This window comes from Mirounga leonina, unplaced genomic scaffold (genome assembly GCF_011800145.1).
Source record: "Mirounga leonina isolate KUSES-001 unplaced genomic scaffold, KU_Mleo_1.0 Mir_177, whole genome shotgun sequence".
NCBI classification, from domain to species: domain Eukaryota; kingdom Metazoa; phylum Chordata; class Mammalia; order Carnivora; family Phocidae; genus Mirounga; species Mirounga leonina.
In genome coordinates, this window is record NW_023270459.1 from 922944 (window position 1) to 949962 (window position 27019).

At 53.7% G+C, this 27019-nt stretch overlaps 1 protein-coding gene across 1 annotated transcript in view; it reads left to right on the top strand.

The window, feature by feature from the left end:
* Nucleotides 1-27019, top strand: part of FCGBP (Fc fragment of IgG binding protein) — a 46745-nt gene that overhangs the window by 2836 nt on the left and 16890 nt on the right. Inside the window, 10 exon segments of the mRNA XM_035023567.1 lie at nt 2739-2795; nt 4302-5525; nt 7300-7646; nt 10268-10838; nt 12930-13534; nt 15368-15935; nt 19916-20508; nt 22935-23526; nt 23664-23863; nt 25754-25895. Coding sequence (XP_034879458.1) covers nt 2741-2795; nt 4302-5525; nt 7300-7646; nt 10268-10838; nt 12930-13534; nt 15368-15935; nt 19916-20508; nt 22935-23526; nt 23664-23863; nt 25754-25895 — 4897 coding nt within the window. The 5' untranslated portion in view covers nt 2739-2740.

Consider the following 27019-nt stretch of genomic DNA (forward strand, 5'->3'; position numbering starts at 1 on the left):
GGCCAGAAGGCTCAGATTCACAAACACCTCTGTTTGGGCTTAGAGTGAGGATTTGAGGGGCAGGATGGACGTGTTTTTCTGGAAGTGTGGAAGGAAGTGTGTGCGCAGGTTGTCTCCGGTGGGATTTCCAAGAATATATAAGGGTGTTCTGAGCATAGATGTGATAGAGTAGGCCACAGGCTGTGTCCACACACACACACAAACACACACACCCCTTGGGCCCTGAAAGGAGTGAGAAGAAGGTCCTAAGCAGTGTCAAATCCAACATATTAAATGGTGAGACTTCCCACTACCACCCCATTTCTAGGGACTCTGGCTGCAAAGGGCAACAGTGGATTTTTGAGGAGGCGAAGGCTTCTCTCCGGGGTCAACCAAGGGGAGACCTCAAGGCTTAGAGGAGATTGGAGGGGCACGATCACCCCTGAGGTTCACCCTAATTCTCTGCCCCTCGCCCCTCATTTCTCTGTCTCAGACCACAACGGGGTATCTGGTTTAGAAGACTTTGCCACCTTGATCTGCGATAAGCTGCTTTCTTCCTAGGAATCCCGGCAGTCCTTCCTCCCGGTCCTTCGTTTCCTCAGGGAGCCAAGCACTGCTCCCCGCGAAGCTCCTACTCCCGTAACCCACCCCTCCCACCCCCCGTTTCTTTTTTTTTTTAAGATTTTTTTTTTTAAGATTTTATTTATTTATTTGAGAGAGAGAATGAGAGACAGCACGAGAGGGAAGAGGGTCAGAGGGAGAAGTAGACCCCCCGCTGAGCAGGGAGCCCGATGTGGGACTCGATACCAGGATTCCAGGATCATGACCTGAGCCGAAGGCAGTCGCTTAACCAATTGAGCCACCCAGGCGCCCCGCCCCCACCTGTTTCTTGACATCCCTGGCTTTCATCCAGTCTCCTGTTTGCTCACTTCATTTTCCTGGTTGACTTTGGGTCCCATTCAACTCTGAGTCTTTATCTCTCCCTCTGGGACCCTGCCCTGAGTGGGGGATGCCAGAGCCCCCACCCACCCCAGCCACCCACAGGCCTTGGTGATAAGAGAGGGAGTCGTGGGGGCAGCAGCTGCTGGGGTGTTGTCCGAGAGGGTGCCCAGGCTTTGCAGCTGCTGGGGAAACTCCCCAGCAAACAATGAGTCCTAACACTGGGTGCGAGGAGACCAGGGCATGGGTTAGGCCAGCTCCTCTGTAGGAACAGACCCCAAAGGCCATACCACCTTGCAGCAGTCTCTTCCTCTGCTCCCCATGTGACACCTAGGTTCCCATCCCAGGTAGATACTGGGTGACGGGAGGCATAGAGTTCCCCAAAGCCTGTTTAGCCAGTCTCTTCTTTTCTTTTTTCTTTCCTTTTCTTTCTTTCTTTGTCTTTCTTTCTTCTTGCTTTCTTTTCTTTTCTTTCATTTTTATTTATTTATTTGAGAGAAGAGAGAAAGTGAGCATGAGCTGGAGAGGGGGGGAGGGCAGAAGGAGAGGGAGAAGCAGACTACCCACTGAGCAGGGAGCTCAACGTGGGGCTCGATCGCAGGCCTCTGAGATCATGACCTGAGATCATGACCTGAGCCGAAGGCAGACACTTAACCAACAACCACCCAGGTGCCCCCAGCCAGTCCCTTCTCAGGGCAAAAAGACCTCCCAGAAAACAAACAATTCTCCAGGAAGTAGAACCCAGTGTCTGCGTGGAACCAGGAAACAGGGGCCTCCATCCTTCTTCACACATAGCTCCAGCCCCCCCGTTCCCACCCTGCTCTCCACGGGGGTCCCCACCAGAAGAGCCTGCCTCCCACCTACAGTCCCCAGTGAGGCTAATTTTGATGTTCACGTTTTGCAGATAAGGTTCTCAGGAGGTCCTGCTGTCCTGGAGGTATTGTGTCCCACTGACCTAGGTTCAGGTGCTCGGATTCCTGCCCACCCCAGACACCGCAGTGCTGCCTGCATACAGGATGTGGATGGCTGGGGACTAGGAGGAATCAACTTGTGGGGACTAGGGAGCAGCCAGAACCCGGATATGGGTCCTTTGCTATTGTTCCTGGCAGGAGGCAAAGGAAGAGATCCAACCATCGAACCAGCAAACAAGACTGAACACCACGTTCCGCCCCTACTCCCCCACCCCCTGGGGACCCAGGCTCCCAGCACCCTGCTTCCCAGCTGTTTCCCTCAGGGACATCACCCTTTCAGTTCTGAAGTGTCCAGCAGGCTTCCAGGCCACAGCCACCAGCTGTTCTCACACCCCTCTAAGGACCCAGGTGTCCAGGCTTGCCCTCCACCCTTCGCAGGCTTTCAGGGTCCCTATTCCACCTGGCCCTGGGATCACCAGCCTCCTCCAGGAAGTTGGCTCCATCTTCTTGGCAGGTGACCCAGGGTGTGGTCTGAGGAGCCACGAAACTCCACTATATAGCCCGGCCCAGGGGCTAGCCCTGCAGCTCCAGGGACCTGCAGGTGAGAGAGGCTGGGGTACCCTATAGAAGTGGGACATCAGGTCCCCTACTCTAGCCCCTGGCTCCAGGCTTCCCCACTCCAGCCCCACTGGACCCACTGGACACCTAACTCCCCAACCTTGCCCTGTCCTGCCCTCCCTGCCCCCCACAAGACCCACTGGACATGTAACTCCCCTTATACACACACATACTGGCCCTTGGATCCAGCCCACCTCCCTGGTGCCCAGGTGGCCCTCGTCCTCCCTGGAATAGTGCCCAGCCAGAGGGGCAGACTAACCTTCCATGACCCCCTCTCTTTCCCCTCTGCAGACATGGGTTCCCTGTGGAGCTGGTGGACACTCTGGACAGGAGCAACTCTCCTGTGTGGTAAGTCGGACTGAGATCCCATCCGTGTCCTTGTTCTCGTCTGGGGGACTCTGCCTGCCGCGGTCAGCACCCTCCATCTGTATGCCCCCCCCAACCCCATTTCCCAGTACCCCGCCAGCCTAGCTGAGGTGGGAGCGAGGCCCCTTAAGTTCTGCAGAGAGCTGTGGTGGGATCCTCCCATTCTCTCTCCTAGAAAGAAGCAGATAAAATCCGCAGTCCCCCAATTTAAGTCTTCAAGAAGTACCACTTTCTCAATTTTCTGTAACTCAACTAAAGTTCTGACTCTGAGCCTCCTGCTGCTGAGGTGATGGAAAATTTCACTCAAGTCATTCTTGGAGGGCTTGGTGCCCGATTCCCCAGGGTTATGCCCAGGACTGGAGTCTCAGGTGAAGTCAGAGTACCGGGTAAGGATGGGGCCTCAGAGCCGTCTAGTCATCAGTCAGCATCTGCTTAGGTCACTTTTGAAGTCTTCATTGTCCCTGATCCCCTGGCTCCATGGGACACTGGGACATCTTTCAAGGCTCCCCTAATTCAGCAGAAAGTCCTTCTATACCCACATACTCTCTCCAAGACCTTGTAGATGTCCTCCCCTGCCCTCTCTCTTTCTCCAACTCCCTCTCTCTCCCTCCTCCCCCTCCCTCTCCCTCCCTCTTCCCGTCCCCCCTTCCCTTCTCCCTCCCTCTCTTCCCAGCCCTGGAGAATCTATTCCTAGTTGGGGGTGTTGAAAAGCACCCACTCCTCCCTCTTTCTAGGAGGCATATTGTCTACATTGCCATAATCTCCTTCTTCCCTTAACCCCCTTTACACCCCCCATGTTTTATTAAGACAGAAGTCATAAACCGGCACCTAAATCCAGCCAGTTTGAGGCCCACAGCACTTAAAACAATTTGGGGTTGGAGATTTCACATGGAAATTCAAATAGCCAGTTTCTCCTGAAAAATGGTAAGATCTGGCATAAAAAAAGGGGGGGGAAGAGCCCATAAATCATCATAATAATAGGCTAACCCTACCCGCTTTCCTTGGTGTATGAATCTCTGGTTTGCACACTGGCCACCCAGATGATTTCCCACATTTGCATTACTTGCCTGGCCCATCAAGTCCAAAGTGTTCAGGCTTTTATTTTATTTTATTTTATTTTAATTAATTAATTTATTTATTTATTTATTTATTTAGAGAGACGGAGTGCACAGAGGAGAGGGAGAGGGAGAAGCAGACTCCCCACTGAGCAGGGAGCCTGATGTGGGGCTTGATCCCAGACCCTGAGATCATGACCCATGCTGAGAGCAGATGCTTAACAGACTGAGCCTCCCAGGCGCCCCCTGTTCAGGTTTTTAGAAAACAAAAGCCAGAAAGGCTGGTAGGCGAATAAGAAGGGAAAGCGAGGGGAGAAAAAGCTTGAGTTGATATTTCAATGTGGTATCTAGGCGCAATGCAAAGCCTTCCTTCTCAGCTAGAGAGGACTGGGTGAGCAGACCCGCAACTGCGTTCTCTCTCCCCAACCCCCAGGGTTGACCCAGGGGACCTCCGTGGACTTCCTTGCGGCCTTCCTGCAGAACTACCTGCCTAGCTACCACCGGGCCTCTCTCCAACTCCTTCTCTCCAGTCTGTCGGACCGCCCTGCCTCGGTCTCCATTCACTGCCACGCAGATGGCACCAGGCAGAATGTCACAGTGAACCCGGGGCGGTCAGTCATGGTCAACATTAGTTCCAAGGCTGAGATGGTCGGCAGTAAGGTCTTCCAGCACGCAGTGACAGTCCACTCTGACCGCGAGATCTCTGCGCAGGCCGTAAACACCAAGCCCAACACAGCAGAGCTGACGCGGCTGTGGCCTATCCAGGTTCTGGGCTCTGAGTACTTTGCGCTCACACCTCCCGGCACCTCGTCCAAGAATGTCAAGGAGTTCGCCGTGGTGGCGGGGGCGGCGGGGGCCTCAGTCACTATGCAGCTGAAGGGGTCTGCGACATTCCAGGACAAGTTCTACCCAGCAGGCAGTGTCGTGACCTTGACTCTGCAGCCCTACCAGGTGGCCCAGGTACAGAGCACAGCTGAGCTCTCGGGGTCGAGGATCACAGCCAATGGCCCAGTGGCTGTGTTCTCCGGCCACAGCTGTGCCCAGAAACACACAAACTGCAACCACGTGATGGAGCAGCTGCTCCCCACGTCCGCCTGGGGCACCCGCTACGTGGTGCCCTCTCTGTCCTCCCAGGCCCGCTACGACCTGGTCTATGTCGTGGCCAGCCAGACCACGAAGCTGAGCTACAATCGGGGGGGCACCACCGGCTCCCGAGGACTCCAGGCGGGCGATGTGGTAGAGTTTGAGATCCAGCCGTCCCGGCCGCTCTACCTGTCTGCAGACGTGGGCATCCAGGTCCTGCAGTTTGGCACAGGTGCTACAAGGGGCCAAATAACCTATGACCCCCACCTGGCCTTGGTCCCAGATGTGGCAGCCTACTGCCCGGCCTATGTGGTGAAGAGCATGCCAGGCACTGAGGGTGTGGCTCTCGTAATAACACAGACAAAGGCGGTTAACGAGCTGACCATGGAAGGGCAGAGGATGGGGGCCAAGCTCTCCTGGACGGCTGTGCCCGGCAGTGAGTTCTCCTATGCCGAGGTGGACCTTGGCCCCAGTGACAAGATCCACATGATTGAGGCCACTACTAACTTCGGGCTGCTCACCTTCGGGCTGCTCGAGGCCATAAGCTACGGGACAGCAGGTGCCTGCGGCCGAAGTGAGTGATGGAAAATGACCCCCCGACCCTGTCCAACCCGTGACCCCTTGGCTGGCTCTCTCACCCTCTCCTTTTTCCCCACCCACCTGCTCCCCTGGGGCTGTCCCCACCTCACCTCCATCCTCTCTGCCATCCTCCCCTTCCCTAAGGCTTCCCAGCTCCTCCCTACCCAAGCCCCTCAAGGAACCACCAAATATTTAGCCACCAGTGCGATCCAAGGTCCCCACCAGTCAGAAGCGGTACCCCGCAGAGCACGGCAGCAGGGTCCTATATATAAGCCCCCACGGTGTCTGACAGGTGTCTGGCCTTAGCCCTTTGTCAGTTACTTTTTGCAGGGGGACGGGGGTTAGGGATAGAGTCCTAGGAAAGAGCCAAGGTGCCTAGAGGGAGGGATCTTTGTGGGGAGGAGTGGGCTCAGGTCAGCAGCTTCTTATCAAACAGTCTGGAAGTATTTTGATCTTTTATTTATTTATTTTTAATATGTTGCTATTTTAGCAACTATACCAGTGGTTAACTACCACTCCACCACCTCCTATAGGAATGTTTACACCCCAACGCAGGAGGTCTAAAAGTATGATAAATAATAATGGCTACTGTGGGGCAGGGGGAGTTCTCTCTCAATATACCAGAGACCATTCTGGATGTCCTGTGTGTGTTAACATAGTTAATCCCTAGGACCTGGCCCTACGTGTAACCTTAGGCTCAGAGCATTTGAGGAACTGTCCCCAGGCAGTGCAGTGTGGTGTCTGAGGACACGGATGCTAAAGCCAGACTTCCCAGGTTCAAATCCCATCTCTGCTTGTGTGACCTTGGGCATGTGACCTCGCCTGTGGGCCTCAGTTTCCCCATCTGTAAAATAGGGTTAATAGCTGTACCCCTTCACAGGATTGGAGTGAGGGAGTAATGAGTTAACATTTGTAAAGCTCTCAGGGGGTATCTGGCAAGTTATTATGAGCAGACAGAAAGCAAGAACTTCTGAACACTGGGAGGCAGGGGAGGAAGGGCTATTTCTTCCTATGTGGACCTCCTGCTTCAAGCTAGGACCCTAGACATTAGAGTTCCCAGCACTGGCAAAAAATGCCCCCTCCAACCACAGGCATGCAAGCTACCCACTTTCAAAGAGCCACTTTGGCCTTGAACAGTCAAATAGGAGAGGGGTAGGTGATTCATTATAACAGGTAACACTCACCACCTGGGCCAAACCCTACTTATATTTTAGCTTCTTTAAGCCTGACAATGCCCTTCTCCCCAAATATCCCTGTGAAGAATGTACTGTTGTCATCCCCTTGTTGCAAATGGGGAAACTGAGGCATAGAGAGTTTAAAATTACTTCTCCAGTGCCGCCCGACCAGCAGAGCCAGGATTCTAACCTAGGCAGCCTGATCCAGGAAGGCAGAGACTTCCATTTTCTGTCCTTAAAAAAGATTCCTTAGCCTTCTGACCCGAGTGGGAATGCACAGGAAGGGGAACACGGGGAGAGAAAAACCACAAATCAACATTTCCATGATGATCCCTGCCCATCCTTCTTCACTACCTTTCAGTTCTTCTGGGCTGAGCCTTGTCAAACTAGGGAATTAGAATACCTGGGTTTGTTGGGTCATGCCTGGGCAGCCATCTCCCCGGGGGGCCTCCAGACCTCAGTTTCCCCACTTCTCCAACGGGTAGTTGTGAGCCCACTGCCCCAACTCTGCACAGCAGGAGAACTCCAGGATTCCCACCTGTGAGGATACGCCTGACTCTTTCTTCATTGCCACCCCCTTCCTCCCCTCCCCAGCCGTGCTGTCCCAGAAACCCTCCTGCGAAGACCTGCAGTGCAGTCCCCAGCAGAAATGCCAGGTGGTGGATCAGCAGGCCAAGTGCGTGGCGGTCCCCGTGGCCACCTGCCGCGCCCAAGGTGACCCCCATTACACCACCTTCGACGGCCGGCGCTATGACATGATGGGCACGTGCCTTTACTTGATGGCGGAGCTGTGCAGCAACAACCAGACCTTGCCGGCTTTCAGCGTGGAGGCCAAGAATGAGCACCGGGGCAGCCGCCGGGTCTCCTACGTGGGCTTGGTCAACGTGCGTGCCTACAGCCACACAGTAACTCTGGTCCGAGGGGAAGTTGGCTTTGCTCGGGTAAGTGTCCAAATACCTATGAGCCTCCAGTCAGAAGGAGGAGGCAAAGCCTGGGTGTCGGGCCCCAAACCCAAGCCCTCGGCTGTGGGGTGGGGGGTACGGAGGAGGGGGCAGTGGGGGCTGGGGAGGGGGAATTTGAAAATCAGTGGGGGCTGGGGAGGGGGAATTTGAAAATCAGAGCCTGAAATACCTTTCGTCCAGCAATTCCACTTCTAGAAATTTTAAGGATACTCAGAGATATGGTTGGGGGAAGAAAAGTTTATGCCAACCTGGTTTGGGGTAGCAAAAGAAAAAAAAAGAAAAGAAAAGAAACAAACTGTCCAACAATAGGGAATGTCTTCAGTGACCAAACACTAAATTTAGGGAGCACCTGCTATGTGCTGGATTTGTTTCTTAGTGCTTTCTGTGTATTAATGCATGTAATGCTCACAGCAATCTGTGGGGGGAGGCATTATTATTAACACTTTTAGGTGAGGAGACTGAGGTCCAGAGAGATGAGCGACTTCCCAAGGGCTCCGAGCCAGTAAGAGATGGAGTTGGGAACACAGGCAGGCTGGCTCCTGAGTCCATTCTTAACCTCTTTGCCATTCTGCCTCATACCATATTTTTATGGTATGGGTTGTGGGTCGGGGTTGTGGTTGTGGTTGCCACACTGTCCTCACACCTGGCTCTGGAAGCGCTCGGGCAGGCTCAGGGCCAGCTGGCAGTCCCAGTTTTGTTTACATTGGATATCAAATGTACACATAATAAAAATCCATAGATCTTAAGTTCATGGAGTTTTGACAAATGTGCAACCCCAACCTCCATTAAGATATAGAATCTATTCATCATTCCGGAACATTCTCTCATGCCCCTTCCCAGACAGTCCCAACCCGCTCCTAGAGGCAACCATAGTTCTGATTTTTTTTCCCACCACAATGATTAGTTTCGCCTGTTCAAGAACTTCATATTAATGGAATCACACAGTGGAAGAAGCCATTTGCGGGAAGATTCTTTTGCTCAGCACAGTGCTTGTGAATTTCTTCCCTGTTGCTGCGATTCTTTTTTTTTTTTTTAAGAGGTAAAGCATCAGCATAGCTCAAAACAAACAGGGCATGTTGTGGAAGGTCTGGCTGTCACTCCTGTCTTCATCTGCTTTCTCTCTCTTCCCTCCCCCACTCCCCAGTTTTACTGATTTCTTGAGGTTTTACCTAGGGTTTCTTTCTTTCTTTTTTTTTTTTTAAGATTTTATTTATTTATTTGAGACAGAGAGAATGAGAGAGAGAGAGAGAGCACATGAGAGGGGGGAGGGTCAGAGGGAGAAGCAGACTCCCTGCCGAGCAGGGAGCCCGATGCGGGACTCGATCCCGGGACTCCAGGATCATGACCTGAGCCGAAGGCAGTCGCTTAACCAACTGAGCCACCCAGGCGCCCTCACCTAGGGTTTCTTTATGCCAATACAAGCAAGCCAAACCTACATTCTTCCCTCTCCCCTTTCTTAGCGAAGAGTACTGTACTGTCTGCTCTGTTCTGCACTTTGCTTTTTACACTGTACGGTAGCTTCTGGAGCTGTTTCCATATCAACATCAAGGGAGCCTCAGCTTTCTTTTGTTGTTGTTGTTCTTTACATCTGCACTGTTCTGCATTGGATGGATGCCCCGTCATTTGGGTAACTCAGTCTCCCACCGATGGATGCTTTGTTCACGATGGCAAATAGCGCAGCACTGAGCATTCTTGTACCCACCTCTCTGTGCGGGTGTGCAGTGGATCTGTGAGATTAATAAGCAAGTGGATTAAAGTAGGTGTTCTAGAAATCTGGAGGGACTGAGCACAAGCTCAGAGGGACTTCAAATTCCCAAAATTATGTGTGGAATTTTGCATCTGCTGGGCAGTTTTTCAGAGAGAGAGCCCTGTTACTTTTGTCAGATCCTTACAGAGGTCAGTGACTTGACAGAGGTTTAGAGCTCCCACCATCCCTCTGATCTGTCACTCTGATCTAGTGACCAGTCTGTCTCTCTCACTGGACTGGGAGCCCCAGGAGAGCGGGGTCTGGGTTGTCTTCGGTCATCATTCCCAGGATCGCCCAGCCAGGGCCAGGCCCAGAGGGAGTGCCCGGTGAATGTTTCTCTAACACAGCATCGCCTTCATTCACTCATTGAGGACTTGCAATTCTACCAGGCACCGTTCTAGGTGCAGGAGAGGAAGCCGCGAGCAGAGCAGACACAAATCCCTGTCTTTGTGGGGCTGACGGTCTGCGGAGTTAGGCAGATGATAAACATGAGAAATTTGCAAATGATATGTTAGAAGCTATAGGGGGAAAAAATAGAGCAAAGAAAAGGCATAGGGAGTAGGGAGGGGTTGCCACATAAAATAGAGTGTCACTGCCATGGTGACAGTGGCGCAAAGCTTTTGTAAGAGGTCAGAGGTCAGGGAGTGAGCCACGGGTGCATCTAGGGGAAGAACATTTCAGACCACAGGGAGGCGAGGGCAAAGACCCCAAGGCTTGGTCGGTGGCAGCAACAGGAAGAAGGAGTCCCAGGGCAGCCGGGGTAGGGGGCGGCGAGTGGGGGGGGTTCGAAGGGTGAGGGCCAGACCACGCAAGATCTGACCACCCACTGCCCCCCCACCCCCACCCCCCGCAGATTGACAACCAGCGCTCGCGCCTGCCCGTCTCCCTGGCCGAGGGCCGCCTGCGCGTGTACCAGAGCGGGACCCGGGCCATAGTGGAGCTGGACTTCGGGCTGGTGGTCACCTACGACTGGGACTGCCAGCTGGCCCTGAGCCTGCCCGAGCGCTTCCAGAGCCAGGTGTGCGGATTGTGTGGCAACTACAACCACAACCCCGACGACGATTTCCTCACCTACGACTCGGAGCTGGCGGCTGACCCCGTGGAGTTTGCCAACAGCTGGAGGCTGGATGATGGGGACTACCTGTGTGAGGACAGTTGCCAGAACAACTGTCCCTCCTGCACCCCGGGCCAGGCCCAGCACTACGAGGGCAACCGCCTCTGCGGCATGCTGACCCAGGCCAACGGCCCGTTCGCCGTCTGCCACAGCGCGCTGCCCCCCCGGCCCTTCCTGGAGGAGTGCGTGTACGACCTGTGCGTGCTCAACGGGGACCGGTCCAGCCTGTGCCGCAGCCTCAGCGCCTATGCCCAGGCCTGCCTGGAGCTTGGCATATCTGTCGGGAACTGGAGGTCGCTGGCCCACTGTCGTGAGTGACGCCCTCGGTGCGGGGCTGGGGGCACGCGTGGTGGGAGGCAGGGGACTCCTTGCACCTGCTCCATATCTGAGCACTCCTTGTGGTGCAGCCTGAAGCTGGACCATGCCAGGGATGCAGGGATGGCCGAGATGGCCACACCGTGCCCACAGTGAGCCTAAGGCTGGGGCAGACACATCCCTAGGCAGTGACCACGAGGGTGGTCCCTGCTGGGCTCTGCCAGGCACGGGCAGAGTGGACAGGGCCAGGAGGGGGGACGTCCAGGGGGCTATGGGCGACCAGGAAAGCTTCTCGACTCAGCCTGGGGGGGAGGGATCAAGGAGGATTTCCTAGAGAAAGGAATGCCCAATCTGAAACCTGTAGGAGAAACGGGAACGAGACAGAAAAAGGGGGAGCAGGACGCGGGTGCCAGGCTGAGAGAGGAGCTGGCGTGACAGGTAGTCCTCTGAGTCCCAAAGCAGAAATGTAAATGTCCCTTCGTTCACAGCCCTTCTGTGACTCCCCGATGCCCTCTGGATAAAGTCCAAGCTCCTCAGTCAGGTGTCCGTCCACTTAATCATTCATTCGCCCATTTATTCATTCAATCCACAAGCATTCCCTGAGCCCCTATATGGCCCCATCCCTCGGCTGGTGATGGGCGCCGTGGGGGCCAGCATACACCTGCCCCTGCCCTGGAGAGGCTCCCCAAGAAATTTTCAGGAGACAGAAAGTCGAGTGCCCAGGGAAGAGGAGGTGTCCAGGCCCAGGCCTCGGGCTTGAGACGGGGACTCCAGAGGGGGAGTAAGTCTGGGGGAGACACTGAGCCACGTGGGGCTTGTCTTGGTCACTCTTCTGTCCTCACCGCCCAGTAAACACCCACCCTCCCAAGTTCCCCCAATGCCTGGTGCAAAGGAGGAATTGGTGAATCCATCCACTCCTTCATTTCTGAATGAATGAGCATCTCCTGTGGGCCAGACCCTGTCCTTGGTGCTGGCGATTCAGTGGGGGATTGAGGCTGATCGGACCCCCACCCTCACAGAATTTATATTCTAGCGGGGGAGACAGACAGTAAGCAGCAAACCATGGAATATCTTTAAAGAGCAAAAGAAACGAAGTTCATGTGATGAGAGCAAATGGGAGGCTGATGAAGAGGGTGGTCAGGGACAGCCTTTCTGGGGAGGTGACAGCGGAACTGAGAGCAGGATAAGACACGGGAGTCAGCTAAGTAGTAAAGACACTATGGGCTGTCTCTGCATAGATGAACTCATTGACTCCCCAGAACCCTGTGAGGTTAGTACTATTATTATCTCATGTTCCTGATGAGGAAACTGAGGCACAGGGCGATTGGAGTCACTTGCTCACAATCACACAGCTTAAAAGGGGAGGCTGGGGTTTGAACCCAGGCTATCTGGGCTCCAGTAGCTTTCTCTTAACCACATGCTGCCCTGCCTTCTGAGGAATGGCCAGTACAGACCCTGGGAACAGCAAAGGCCCTGAGGTGGGAGTGTGAGGACATAGGAGGAAGCCTCTGTGGCTGGGACAGAGTGAACCAAAGGGAGAATGAGAGGAGATGAGGAGAGAGGCGATGGGCTCAGATAATGGGGAGCTTCGTGGACCACCAGGAGGACCCCCGCTTTTCCCTGAGATGGCACCACGAGAGCGCTCTAAGCAGGAGAGGGACGTCACTGGTGTTCACAGGGCCCCTCTGGCTGCTTGTGAGGAACAGCCTGTGAGGGCTGAGTGGGGGTTATGGGGGGAGACCAGGCAGAAGGCTGCTTGGGGGAGAGGGGACCGGACCAGGGTGGGGACGATGGCGAGAGAAGGGGGCAGATTCTGGATAGATCTTGACTATGGAGCTCACAGGATTTACTGACAGATTGGTTGTCCGTGAAAATGAAGGAAGAAAAGAGTCAACTGTGTCTCTGAGCTTTGGGGCCCCAGCACCGGGAGGGATGGAAGCGCCACGGGCAGCTCCGGGGGCAGGAGCAGGGTGTCGGGAGGGAAGTCTTGTTGAGCCCTCCGGACAGACACCCCACCAGGCCCGTCGCGCTGGCCTGACCCCCCTCCCCGTCTCTCTCTCTCCGTCCCCCGCCCCCTCCCCCACAGCCCTGAACTGCCCCGCCAACAGCCGCTACGAGCAGTGCGGCCCCGCCTGCCCCGCCACCTGCAACTCCCAGGCGGTGCCGGCCAACTGCTCCGGGCGCCAGTGCGTGGAGGGCTGCGTGTGCCTCCCGGGCTTCGTGGCCAGCGGCGGCGCCTGCGTGGACGCCTCGTCGTGCGGCTGCATCTTCGAGGGCCGCCCGCTCGCGCCCGGCCAGCAGGTGTGGGCGGACGAGCAGTGCCGGCGGCTCTGCACTTGCAACGGCGCCACCCGGCAGGTGAGCTGCAAGGACGCGCAGGGCTGCCCAACCGGCGAGCACTGCAGCGTCCAGAACGGCCTCCTGGGTTGCTACCCCGACCGCTTCGGGAGCTGCCAGGCGTCCGGGGATCCGCACTACGTGAGCTTCGACGGCCGGCGCTTCGACTTCATGGGCACCTGCACGTACCTGCTGGTCGGCTCGTGCGGCCAGGCGGCGGCGCTGCCCGCCTTCCGGGTGCTGGTGGAAAACGAGCACCGGGGCAGCCAGACCGTGAGCTACACGCGCGCTGTGCGCGTGGAGGCCCGTGGCGTGAAAGTGACCGTGCGCCGGGACTCCCCCGGGCAGGTGCTGGTGAGTGACTCTGGGCCGGGGGAGGGGCGAGGGGGCAGAGAGGCAGGAAATCCCCCTTAAGGAGAAGGGGCTCTGAACCGCGGGGGGGGCCCATACATGTTAAGTTACTTCTACATGTTAAATGCTTGGCACATAGTAACTCAATTTCTAGAACACTCTGTGAAATAGCTAATCTTGTTAGATGAGAAACTGAGGCACAGAAAGGCTAAGTTATCTGTTCATGGTCACACAGCTAATGAGTAACAGAGCCACGATTTGAAGCCAGGCTGTTAGGCTTCAGAGCCTATACTTTCTTTCTTTCTTTCTTTCTTTTTTTTAAAGATTTTATTTATTTATTTGACAGAGAGATAGACAGAAGAGCACAAGCAGAGGGAGTGGCAGAGGGAGAGGGAGAAGCAGGTTCTGCACTGAGCAGGGACCCTGATGCGGGACTCGATCCCAGGACCCTGAGATCATGACCTGAGTCGAAGGCAGACACTTAACCATCTGAGCCACCCAGGCGCCCGAGAGCCTATACTTTCTTAACCACTACATCCTATTGCCACTCTTGAGAAGAGAGATGGAACAGGCAGGGACAGAAGTGGATGGAAGAGTATTCTGGGCAGAAGGAACAGCAAGTGCAAAGGCCCTGAGGCAGGAACACACAAGAGGGCAGAGGAACAGTCTGGAGGCCCATGAGGCTGGAATGCAGGGAGGGGATGATGGAGGGGATGGCTATGATGGAGGTCCTGATTGCAACCAAAACCTGAAGGACAAGGAAGAGACCACCAGGTGAAGAGCGGTGGCTCCTAGGTGCAGGGAACAGCAGGTGCAAAGGCTGGGCTGAACCAAGCTTGAAGAGTACAGGAGAACAGCACAGAGCCAGTGCAGCTGTACTTGAGAGTGAGGATGGGGGGATGGGATAGAGAGATTGGTAGGAGACGAGGTCAGAAAAGTGGGGACAAGCAGGGCCTGGTGGGGAGAGGGGTTCTATTTTAAACTGAGACATAAAGGATGATGGGGAGGCAACCAGGCAAAGAATAGGGACGTGGAAGAGGGTAGGAATGTCACAAGCAGAAGGCACAGTGAAGGCCCTGAGGCTGGACTGAGCTCACGGAGTCCAGGAGAAGATGAGAATGCCCGGCTGGAGTTGCAGGGGTGGGATGGGCAGTACCGAAGAACGAAATTGGAGAGCAGTGAGACTCAGATCATCTAGGGCCTTTTAGGCCATTGTAAGGGATTTGGATCAAAGCTAACAGGGCACGGCAAGTGCAAAGGCCATGAGGTGCGAGCACGCTTGGTGTGTTCAGGGAGACGGCAAGGAGGCTGAGTGAGCTATGTGGCAGGTGATGCAGGCACAGAGGTATACAGAGCCACAGTAAAACGAGACCTTGTAGGGAAGGGGCTTGGTTATGCGCCAAGTCCTGAAGGATGAAGCAGCCAGGAGGCAAGTGTTGGGTAATATTCTTGGCCAAGTGAAAAGTCCCTAGAGTTGGACTAAACTGAGAGAAGTAGAGGAATAACAAGAAAGCCAGTGTGGCTGGAGCAGACTGAGTGAGGCAGGGGGAGTGGGAGGTGGTAAGGTCGGGGAGGTAATGGGGAGACAGATCCTGTAGGCTCTGAAGGCCCCATGGGTTAGGGATTTGGATTTAAGCTGATAGCTGCAGGTTGAAGACAGGTAGATGGTGTGCCAGACAGAGGGAAGAGCAAGTGCAAAGGTCCTGAGGTGGAAGCAAGCATCTTGTGCTCAAGAGAACAGCAAGGAGTTCAGAATAGTTGGAGCCAAGTGAGTGAAGGGCGAGACACCCAGCCATGAATACCCTGACCCCTTGGACCTCCTTCATCTCTGTCCAGGTGGACGGCATCCTTCATCACCTGCCCTTCCAGGCAGCAGATGGGCAGGTGCAGGTCTTCCGCCAGGGCCAAGATGCAGTTGTGCGCACAGACTTTGGCCTGACTGTCACTTACAACTGGAACAATCGTGTGATTGTCAAGGTGCCCAGCAGCTATGCCGGGGCCCTATGTGGGCTCTGCGGGAACTTCAATGGGAAGCCCGATGATGACCTGGCTCTACGGGGTGGAGGCCAAGCTGCCAATGCCCTGGCCTTTGGGAACAGCTGGCAGGAGGAGACAAGGCCAGGCTGTGGGGCAACTGAGCCAGGGGAGTGTCCCAACCTGGATTCCCTGGTGGCCCAGCAGCTGCAAAGCAAGAAGGAGTGTGGGATCCTTGCAGACCCCGCAGGGCCCTTCCGCGAGTGCCACAGCAAGCTGGACCCACAGGGTGCCCTGCGTGACTGTGTCTATGACCGCTGCCTGCTGCCAGGCCAGTCTGGGCTGCTATGTGAGGCATTGGCCACCTACGCCGCTGCGTGCCAGGCCATCGGGGCCACTGTGCACCCCTGGAGGAGTGAGAAGCTTTGCCGTGAGTACCGGGAGTGACCGCTGGGGGGCTCGGCCTTATGAATATTCATTAACGTATACATGTATTAACTCATGTAACTCTCAGAGGGGTATTCTGAGGTAGGGACCGTGGCTGCACCCATTTAACAGGTGAGGAAACAGAGGCTTAGGAGGATTCAGTTACATGCCTGGGAAGTCACAGGTGCAGGAAATATTTGTAAGATGACCAAAAATATCTGGTGGCCCCGGGTCTAATTCCTATATGGCAGCTGTCATTCAGAGACGAGTAGCAGGGCTGCCGTTAGAAGAAGGATGGTCTCTCTCCAGTGTTTTTGGTCACCATCTGACCCACTTCACTCATTTACAGCATCTGCCTGGATGGTGCGCATCACTGTCCATTGAAATTCACATGATAAATACATGCATGTCACATCATTTCTTTTTCTCCTTCAACTTCTATTCATTCATTCATTCAACAACTATTTATTGAACACCTACTGGTGTTCCCAACACTGAGGATATAATGGGGGAGAAAACAGGAAAAAAAAATTCTCACTCTCCTGAACTGACCTTCTAGAGATTTTTAGTTCCAGCAGAATTTAACCTAGCATAATATACTGAAATACATGAGAGTCTCTTTTTAGATCACTGCATCAGTTAGTTCTTGCTGTGTAACAAACATTCCCAAAGTGAAAAGTGGATTAAAACAACAAGTATTATTTCTCATGATTCTACAGGCTGCTGGGCTGATCTTCTAGTTTGGGCCAGCGTGGTTTATCTCTGCAGTCTTGCTGGCGGTTCTGCGGGGGCCGGATGGTCTACAATGGCCTGACTTTACACATCTGGTGGTTGTCAGGCTGGTTGGTTTAGGGGGACCTTAGCCGGGACTGCTTGTCCCTGCTGACTCAGTCTCATCTTCTAGCTGGCTGGTGCAGGCTGCCTCACACAGTGGTCTCGAGGTTCTAAAGAGCGGCAAGCGTGGACGAGCCCCAGTAGGCAAACACACTTCAGGCCTCTGCTTAGTGTCCCATTTGCTGTCATCCCATGAGCCAAAGCCAGGACCACGGCCAAGCCCAGAAGAAGGCGTGGCCATCATCAGTCTGTCCCAATCCCCATCATACTTCGCCACAAATATAGACACCTGTGAAGAACATTTCATTATCATCAGAAATTCCTGAGACCATCAGACTCTAAATGTTAAAAAAAAAAAAAAAAAGAATGGAAGGAGTTATCATTGCAAGTATCATTAGTACACAACTGATAAAAATATTCAACATAAAGAGTAGAATGTACTGGAAATGCATCTCTTAGTGAGATGGATGCAGCTTTCCCCCAAAAGTTCATGTCTGCTGTTGAGCGAGACCAGGTTCAACATCAATTCTGCTTTTGATTTTCATATATAGGATACTAATAAGTGGGCGGAAGGGCTTCTGGCCCAGCAATGTCACTCCACTCTGAAATCCTTTTGAGTTGTAGGGAAGTCAGGCACACAGAGAGACACAGTAAAACTTAACTATTCCTGTCCTCCGAGCAGCCGGCTCTATCAGACCCTCCTTCCATCTTGTTGGGAGCTACATTGGTCCTGATTCCTTACCCAGGGAGGTTTCATCATGCAATGTCCCCACACTTCACAGCAGTATTTGGAAGTGTCCCTTTGTGTCCCCAGAGGTTTCCACACCCCCGGGCAGCACACCATGTTGATTTGGGATGGGTGGGGAGTGCACAGTTGTCTTCTGTAAAGTGGGAGAAGCACGCTCACTGAAGGGACAGTGGGAAAGTAGATGTTCTCAGGCTGGTCATCTTAGGAAGGGTTCCTATCGCTACGGGCGGTGCTCGTGAGGCACACTTCCCATGGCGCAGTTCCCATTCTGAGGGTTTCTAAGGGTTCTTCTCATTTCCTTCTCACCACCACCCTGTGAGGTGGGATCGTTCCTATTCCTAGTTTACAAAGTGAGTGGTAGGAACCACAGAGATATCAAATCATCTGCCTGAGGTCACATAGCAAGGCACCATGACCTGCATCCAGGCAGGTTGGCTCCTGAACTTGTACCATTAATTGCTTCATTCTGTGGCCTTTGTGGAAACTGAGAATCTCTTATTTCCTTAAGACTACTTTGCCTTTGTACCCCTTGGGGCAGTTCTAGAAGATTGGGTTGTGAGGATGCAGACATCAGGCAGAGGGGGGCCTAGGGTGGAGCCTTACCCCAGCCCCAGCTTTGATGACTGTGGGTATTGTGCCATTCTTGGTTCCTCCGACACCCCTTTGGTTTTATTGTTGTTTTTTTTTAATTTTGCTGAAATATTTTATTTTATTTTATTTTTTGAAAATTTTATTTATTTGAGAGAGAGAGAGCACAGGAGTTGGGGGGGAAGGGCAGAGGGAGAAGCAGACTCCCCAGTGAGCAGGGAGCTAGACACGGGGCTTGATCCCAGGACTCTGGGATCATGACCTGAGCCGAAAGCAGATGCTTAACTGACTGAGCCACCCAGGTGCCCCAATTTTGCTGAAATATTTTAAAGCAAATTCTAGAACTATGAATTTTCCCATAAATACTTCAGTAAACATCCCCAGCAGATAGAACTTTTAATAAACACGACCACAATGCTGTTGTTACTGGGAATAAAAATAACACTGACATCATCTAAACTCAACCTATGTTCAAATTTCCCCAACTGTCTAAAAAAAAGTGGTTGTTATTTTTTTTTTTCAGTTTGTTTGAATCTGAATCCAGACCAGATCCACACACAGCACTGGGTTGATTTTACTTCAATCATTTTCATTCTGCCCCTTTCCTTTTTGCCCTACACATTATTATGAAATTTTTCAAATGTATAGAAAAATTGAAAGAATTTTACAGTGAATACCCATACACTTACCATCTATATTCTACAGTCTACATTTGGCTGTACTTGTTTTTATCTCATTTCTGCCCCTTTATCCATTTTGTTTGGGCCATTGCTTATTGGGGAAAAAAATCAAGTCATTTGTCCTGCAGAATTTCCTACTTTCTGGATTTGGCTAGTTGCTTCTGCACAGTGTTATTTAACTTGTTCCTCTGTCCCTGGATTCTCTTGTAAGCTGGCTATAAGATCTAGAACAGCGCCATCCAATGGAACCTTGGTGATGTTGGCAATGTTCTGTCCCTGAGCTCTCCTGTGTGGTCACCACCAGTCACATACTGAGCACTTGAAATGGGGCTAGTGTGACCAAGGAAGTAAATCTTCTACTTTATTGAACTTCAATTAACTTAGATTTAAATGGCCACACATGTATTATCTCGGCACAGACAGAGGCTTTACTGGGCTTAGTCTTAGGTTTTTTGTTTCGTTTTGTTTCGAGGAAACCGCCTGTCTCATAATCTGGAGTGACTGGAGTTCGGAGAGAGGAACAGGAATTATTTTTTTCCTCTTCTTCACAACATGGGCCAAAGATTTCAATTTACTACAGAATTACTCCTCCTACTACTATATCACTATAGAATGAAGAAGCTAAAACTACTGTGTTCACAAATGCATTGCATAGATCACACACACACTGTATATGCACTTATATGTTTAAGACATGTCATTAAAGGGGCGCCTGGGTGGCTCAGTTGTTAAGCGTCTGCCTTCAGCTCAGGTCATGATCCCAGGGTCCTGGGATCGAGCCCCGCATCGGGCTCCCTGCTCAGTGGGAAGCCTGCTTCTTCCTTTCCCACTCCCCCTCTTGTGTTCCCTCTCTTGCTGTGTCTCTGTCAAATAAATAAATAAAATCTTAAAAAAAAAAGACATGTCATTAAAGACATTATGGATAACCACAAACTATAGTTAGGTTGGAACAGAATCTTAATTAGGCCCAGATTAATTGTGATGTAATCTGTGCCCCAGGCCCCACTGAACAGAGGGGCTCCTTGCCGCCGGACGGCTTACGTGTGAGTGTGTGAGGGAGGGTGTGCCTGCGCATGCGTCCCCTGGGAGCGGAGATTCTTGATGCTCACGAGCGCACTGCTGCTTTCCCTACAGCTCTGAGCTGCCCGCCCCACAGCCACTACGAGGCATGTTCCCATGGCTGCCCGCTGTCCTGTGGGGACCTCCCAGTGCCCGGGGGCTGTGGCTCCAACTGCTACGAGGGCTGTGTGTGTGACGAGGGCTTCGCGCTCAGTGGTGAGTCCTGCGTGCCCCTGCCCTCCTGCGGCTGCGCATACCAGGGCGTCTACCACCCGCCGGGCCAGACCTTCCACCCCGGCCCTGGGTGTGATTCCCTTTGCCAATGCCAGGAGGGTGGCCTGGTGTCCTGCGAGCCCTCCGCCTGTGGCCCGCAGGAGGCCTGCCAGCCGTCCGGTGGCCTCCTGGGCTGCGTGGTCGTGGGCTCTGCCACCTGCCAAGCCTCGGGAGACCCCCATTACACCACCTTCGACGGCCGCCGCTTCGACTTCATGGGTACCTGTGTGTACGTGCTGTCTCGGACCTACAAGACCCGGCCTGGGCTGCAGCAGTTTACCGTCCTGCAGGAGAACGTGGCCTGGGGCAATGGGAAAGTCAGTGTGACCAGGGTGATCACCGTCCAGGTGGCTAACTTCACCCTGCGGCTGGAGCAGAATCAGTGGAAGGTCACGGTGAGAGGAGCAGCGGAACACGAAGGGGAGGGGCCCTGGGATAGGGGGTGCTCTGTGGGTGGGACATGCAAAGCACTCAGCCCAGAGGCAGGGGGCTCAGAGCTCTGAGTGGATGTGGGAAGCACAGGGTCCCCAAGGGGGGAGCGGTAGGTGCCGGTCAGAGCCCCGAGTGGGGAGCCAAGGAGTCAGGAGGCCTTGGGGACCTGGACCTGCTCCCACGTGACTCAGTTTCCCTCTCTGTCTGCTCCTCAGGCTCTCCTCTCCCTGCTCCTGCCTATCCCCTCTGAACATCTCTGCTCACCCCCACCTCCCTTTCCCTGCACCTTCCCTGCACCTGGTCCCTGCCCCAGCCACCTCCCTGGTCTCCTGGCCAGCAACATGAAGCAGAGGCTGGGCAAGTTCGGGGATGGGGGTTGGGAAAGGTTCAAGGACAGAGGACAATCTGGGGGTGACCCCATCACCCCTTACCAACCATAACAACAACAGTAACAGCAGCTCCGGTTTTTACACGGCTGACCTCTGATTTTGTTGGCCGCTAAACACTTCACATTCACAGTATCATTTCATCCTTGCAGCTGGAAGTACCATTATTTGCTTTATTCTTTAGAGGGGGAGGTCCCATCACTGGCCCAAAGTGCCCCAGCAAAGGCACGACTTGAACCCAGGACGACATGCCAGGAGACAGCGTACTGGACCCTGGGTGCACCATGGTGCTTTTCTGAGAAGGATTTGGTCTCCTATGGAAAGTGGAAGGCTCTCCCCAGAGATCCCACTAAAATGCAGGCACATGACCATTGCACTCAGGCAGGATTGATGATGAGGTTGCTGATAAAGAGCTGACTTCTTCAGGGATCCGCTATGCACCGGCCATGCGTTAGATGCTTGCTTACACTCCTAGGAGAGCACCTCACATATAGTTGGCTCTGAATACAGGTGTGGTTGGTGTTCTTGTCATTTGCATCTCACTGAAGCCACTAGCTTCTCCATGAGGTGGAAACTCTTATATCCCGCACTTTACAGATGAGGAAACTGAGGCACCGAGGTCCCTGCTTGGGAAGTATGGCAGGTGACTGTTTTAAGGAGCGTGTCTTCCTCCTGCCTCCTCCTCTGACGCTCAGCGTGTCTGCATTCAGGAAGGATGAGCGAGCGTGTTAATCAGGGGTGGACTTCTAAGGCTTCACTGGATGCCCAGCAGTCTTCCACTCGAAACCACTGGTTCTTGGCTCAGGGGGTTGGAGTTCATTTCCCATTAGCCTAACGCTCCACCCACTGACGCTTAAAGTGAAAAGCCTTAGCACCCACTTACTTGTCAAAAGAAAAACTCCCAACCAGAGCTCAGAATGCTAGCAAATGCTCCCAGAACACCCATTCCATGCCAGACACATTTCTCAGCGCTTCCCAGATGTCAATTTAAATAATCCTGACAGTAACCATGTGGACCCCACTCGGTAGGTGAGGAAACAGACACAGAGAGGCGCCTCACGGGCAGAGTTGCGGGAAGGGGAAGGGGCAGAGCTGTGTTGGAACCCGGGCAGGTGGCTCCGGAGTCCATCCCTGCATTATCGATCTGTAAGGGGTGAAGGAAGGGTAGCTGGGAAGCTTGTTACTCCATCGAGGCCTGTATCAGCTTTCTGTGGCTGCCGGCACAAGTTACCACACGCATGGTGGCTTAAAACAACAGAAACTTGTTTTCTCACCGTTGTGGAGGCCAGAAGTCCAAACTCAAGGTGTTAGCAAGAGCCACCCTCCTTCCGAAGGCTCCAGGGGAGGCTCCTTCCTCGCCTCTTCCAGAGAATTCTCATGTTTTCCAGGTGTTCCTTGGCTCACGGCCACGACACTCCCATCACAGTCTTTGTCTTTTTTTTTTTAAGATTTTATTTATTTTAGAGAGAGAGAGAGAGTGCACGAGCAGGAGGGACAGAGGAAGAGGGAGAGAGAATCTCAAGCAGACTCCACGCTGAGTGCAGAGCCTGACGCAGGGCTCGATCTCACGACCAGAGCTGAAACAAGAGTCAGTTGCTCAACCGACTGTGCCACCCAGGCGTCCCCCCTGTCTTTGTCTTCACATGGCCTCTTTTCTTCTCTCTGTCTCCTTTTCTGGCTCTCGTCATTATACGAGGAAACTCATCACTGGGCATAGGGCCCACCCAGATCCAGGATGATCTTGAGATCATGACCCTAAGTAGGTCTGCAAAGACTCTTATTCCAAATAAGGTCACATTCAGGGGTTTTGGGCAGACATATCCTTTGGGGACCACCATTCGACCCACTTGCAAGACCTGATGATTATGCCCATTTTACAAATACGGGAACTAAGGCCCAGAGACTGGGAGGTCACATGGATCTCCAACGTCAGGCAAGGGCTCGAACGAGGGTCTGCCCTCCCAAAGTGCGCCGTCTGATGCGTGGCATCTCCTACCTCCCAGGTGAATGGTGTGGACATGAAGCTGCCCGTGGTGCTGGCCCAGGGCCAGGTCCGTGCCTCCCAGCACGGCTCGAACGTCGTGATCGACACTGACTTCGGCCTGCGTGTGGCCTACGACCTCACATACAACGTGCGGGTCACCGTCCCAGGCAACTACTACCAGCAGCTGCGTGGCCTTTGTGGGAACTACAACGGCGACGCCAAGGATGACTTCCAGAAGCCGGACGGCTCACAGGCAGGCAGCTCAAACGAGTTCGGTAACTCCTGGGAGGAGGCGGTGCCCGGCTCCCCATGCCTGCCACCGCCCACCTGCAAGCCCGGGGAGGATTGCAGCCCGGACCTCGAGTGCCCCCCTGAGCTGGAGGAGAAGTACAAGCAGGAGAAGTTCTGTGGGCTCCTCACCAGCCCCACTGGGCCTCTGGCCGCCTGCCACAAGCTGGTTGAGCCCCAGGGTCCCTTAGAAGATTGTGTCTTTGATCTTTGCCTGGGTGGCGGGAACGAGAGCATCCTCTGCAGCAGCATCCAAGCCTATGTGAGTGCTTGCCAGGCAGCCGGAGGCAACATTGGTCCCTGGAGGACTGAGTCATTCTGTCGTGAGTAAGGGGCAGAGAAGGGCGGGGGGTACTGAGGGGAAGAGGGAGGGGAGACTGAGGCTCAGAAGGGGCAGACACTGCAGCCCCTTCCGCAGAGCCCCTGGGAGGGGGCTCTGACCAACACTCCCTCTTTGCAGCGATGGCATGCCCCCCCAACAGCCACTATGAGCTCTGCGCAGACACCTGCTCCCTGGGCTGCTCGGCACTCAGCGCCCCCCCTCACTGCCCGGAGAGCTGCGCCGAGGGCTGCCAGTGTGACCCCGGCTTCCTCAGTGACGGCCAGGCCTGCGTGCCCATCCAGCAATGTGGCTGCTACCATAACGGTGTCTACTATGAGGTAGGAACCCGGTCACGGCAGGCAGAGACCAGGGCCTGCCCATCTCCCCACAGCCGGCTCCTTGGCCTCCTGAACATCTCTCCCACCCAGCCCTTCCCCTCCCCATGGCCCCACTGTGGTCCCATTTGTCATCTCCCACCTGCTGCCTCCCTGCCCTCACTCTTGCTCCCTTGAGCCACCTTCCCCCATGGCAGCGGGAAGACCCTTCTCCATATGGCCGTGGACCCTGCAACTATAAACCTTCCCCTGGCTCCCCGAGTCTAGACTGTCTCTCTGACACAGCAGGTAACTCCCTCTGCTTGCCTCTCCCACCCTCATCCACTTACTCCTCTTTCTTCGATTTGCCTGTGTGTTTGTCTAAAGCCTATCTCCCCCAAAGGACCAGGAGCTCTGTGAAGGCAGGCGCCCTCTCTACTCTTCTCCTCATACAAATGAAAGTAGTAACAAGGGGCGCCTGGGTGGCTGTCGGTTAGGCGTCTGCCTTCAGCTCAGGTCATGGTCTCAGGGCCCTGGGATTGAGCCCCGCATCAGGCTCCTTGCACAGCGGGCAGTCTGCTTCTCCCTCTCCCTCTGCCTGCCGCTCCCCCTGCTCATGCTCTCTCTCTCACTATCTCTGTCTCTGTGTCAAATAAATAAAATCTTTAAAAAAAAACAAAAGCGATAACAAAAGCAAATAGGTAGATGGTGCTTACCTCATACCAGTTACAGCTTTCAATGCCCCGGGCACAGTTTAGGTGCGTTACACATAGAGACGAACTTTTTATTATGACAATTTTCAAATATGCAAAAGTCACGAGAACAGTGTAATAAATCTCCATGGACCCATCACGCATCCTTGGTGATAACCACATTTTCTCCCTTCTTGTTTCCTCTCCAACCTGGATTATTATTTTTTTTTAATTTTTTTTAATTTTTTTTTTTTTTTGAGAGAGAGAGAATGAGAGACAGAGAGCAGGAGAGGGAGGAGGGTCAGAGGGAGAAGCAGACTCCCTGCTGAGCAGGGAGCCCGATGCGGGACTCTATCCAGGGACTCCAGGATCATGACCTGAGCCGAAGGCAGTTGCTTAACCAACTGAGCCACCCAGGCGCCCCTGGATTATTTTTTTAAAAACTCCCTTTTCCTTTCCCCTATACTTCATATGTATTACTAAATAAGTTATACTACCATAGGTAGGTGCTATTATTATCAGCAGCTTATAGATGAGGAAATTGAGTCATCAAGAGGTTAAGTAATTTTTTTAAAGATTTTATTTATTTGAGAGAGAGAGAGAGAGCCCGAGCGCACAAGCAAGGAGAGCGGGAGAGGGAGAAGCAGACTCCCTGCTGAGCAGGGAGCTCAAGGACTCAATCCCAGGACCCTGGGATCATGACACGAGCCAAAGGCAGACGCTTAACCAACTGAGCCACCCAGGCGCCGAGGTTAAGTAATTTGCACAGAGTGATACAGTTTGGAAATAGCAGAAACAGGCTTCAGACCCAGGCAGTTTGCTCCAGAGCCTTTGCTCTTTTTTTTAAATTTAAATTTAATTAATTAACACATAATGTATTATTGGTTTCAGAGGTAGAGGTCAGGGATTCATCAGTCTTATATAATACCCAGTGCTCATTACAGAGCTTTTGCTCTTAATTGGTATGTCACAACGCTTCTCATATAGAGCGGACATTGAGTGGGCATTTTGGAAAAATGAATGAATGAATGAATGAATGAATGAATGAATGAATGAATGAATGAATTGGATCCCAAGGCCATGTGGTGCCTTAGGTCCACAGACGAGGGGCTGCCCTGCTGAAAGATGCCCTTTTCGTGTTCTCTGGACCCTCTGGCCCCGGAACACCTGAGATGCTGGTGTCAACTCCTGCCCTGATGGCCGTCGCCCTCTGTCCCCACAGCCAAACCAGACGATGCTCGTCGACAACTGCCAGCAGCAGTGTGTGTGCCACGCTGGGCAAGGTGTGGTGTGCCAGGCCCACAGCTGCAAGCCAGGACAGCTGTGCAAGCCCTCGGGAGGCGTCCTGAGCTGCATCACCAAAGGTGCTGGGCTGGGGCCGGGCGCAGGGCCCTGGGAACAGAGGACGAGGACTCCGGAGCAGAGGGTGGTGGAAACCCTGATTTTCACAGTGGGAGGCACAGAGGACGAAGGATTGAGGTCTCCACCTGGGGCCCCCTGGGCTGGGATTTCCAGGGCCAGGGGCAGAGGGCCTCCAGGCTGGGAGGCAGGGACTCTTATGGTAGCATCCAGGCTGTGGGGACCCCCAGGGCTAGGTTGCCTGGGGCAAGTGTCAGAGACCCTCAGCATAAAGTAAGGACAGGCAAACTTTTCTCCTACAGGGCCAGATGGTAAATACTTAAACTTGCAAGGCCTTAGAGTCTCAGTCATAACTACCCAACTCTGCCATTGTGGCATGAAATCAGCTGTAGGCTATGTAAGTGAGGAGCTGAGGCTCCAACGAAACTCATATTTGTAAAAAACAGGCAGCTGGCTGTGCCAGTGTTCGCGGACCACCGGTATGCAGGATTAGGCTCAGGGCTTCTAAACACCCCTTCAAGGTAGGCGTCTTGGGCAGAGATCCCACCAAGGCTGGGGTCTTCAATACAGGGCCCTCCTCAAGAGGAGGATCAGGATTTATAGGGTAACAGTCTCAGACATGGGACCCACCTTCCCTGATTAAGTCTAAGTGACAGAGCCGCCCCCAGGACTGGTTTCTTAGGGTGAAGGGCAGAGCATAATTCCTTATTCCCAAAGACAAGGGAATGGGACCTCCAGAACTGACTGAGGCCCTCAGTGCTGCTGGGCAGGCTCACGGGGACTCCCAGGGGTGGGGGGCGTAGCAGTCAGAGTTGGATCAGGAGACAAAAACCACAGAGTAGCTTCAATGCGGAGTTTAATCTACAGAATTTACTTGTAATCAAGTACTAGGGGGGTAAGAAGAACATGAATGAACAAAAGAAAAGCAGATGTCAGGAGCAGCCCCCGCCCCTAAAGCTAAAGCAGGGCACCCAGGGAAGGGAGGGAGGCCGAGAGGCAGATGTCATTGGAAGATGCAGCCGGAGCCTACTGGCTTAGAGGTTGTGCAGGCTGGAGCAAGCAGGCAGGAAGATCCTGGTGGAGTGCTCGCAAAACTCCCAAAACTCAGTGGGAAGCTGTGGGCCAGGGC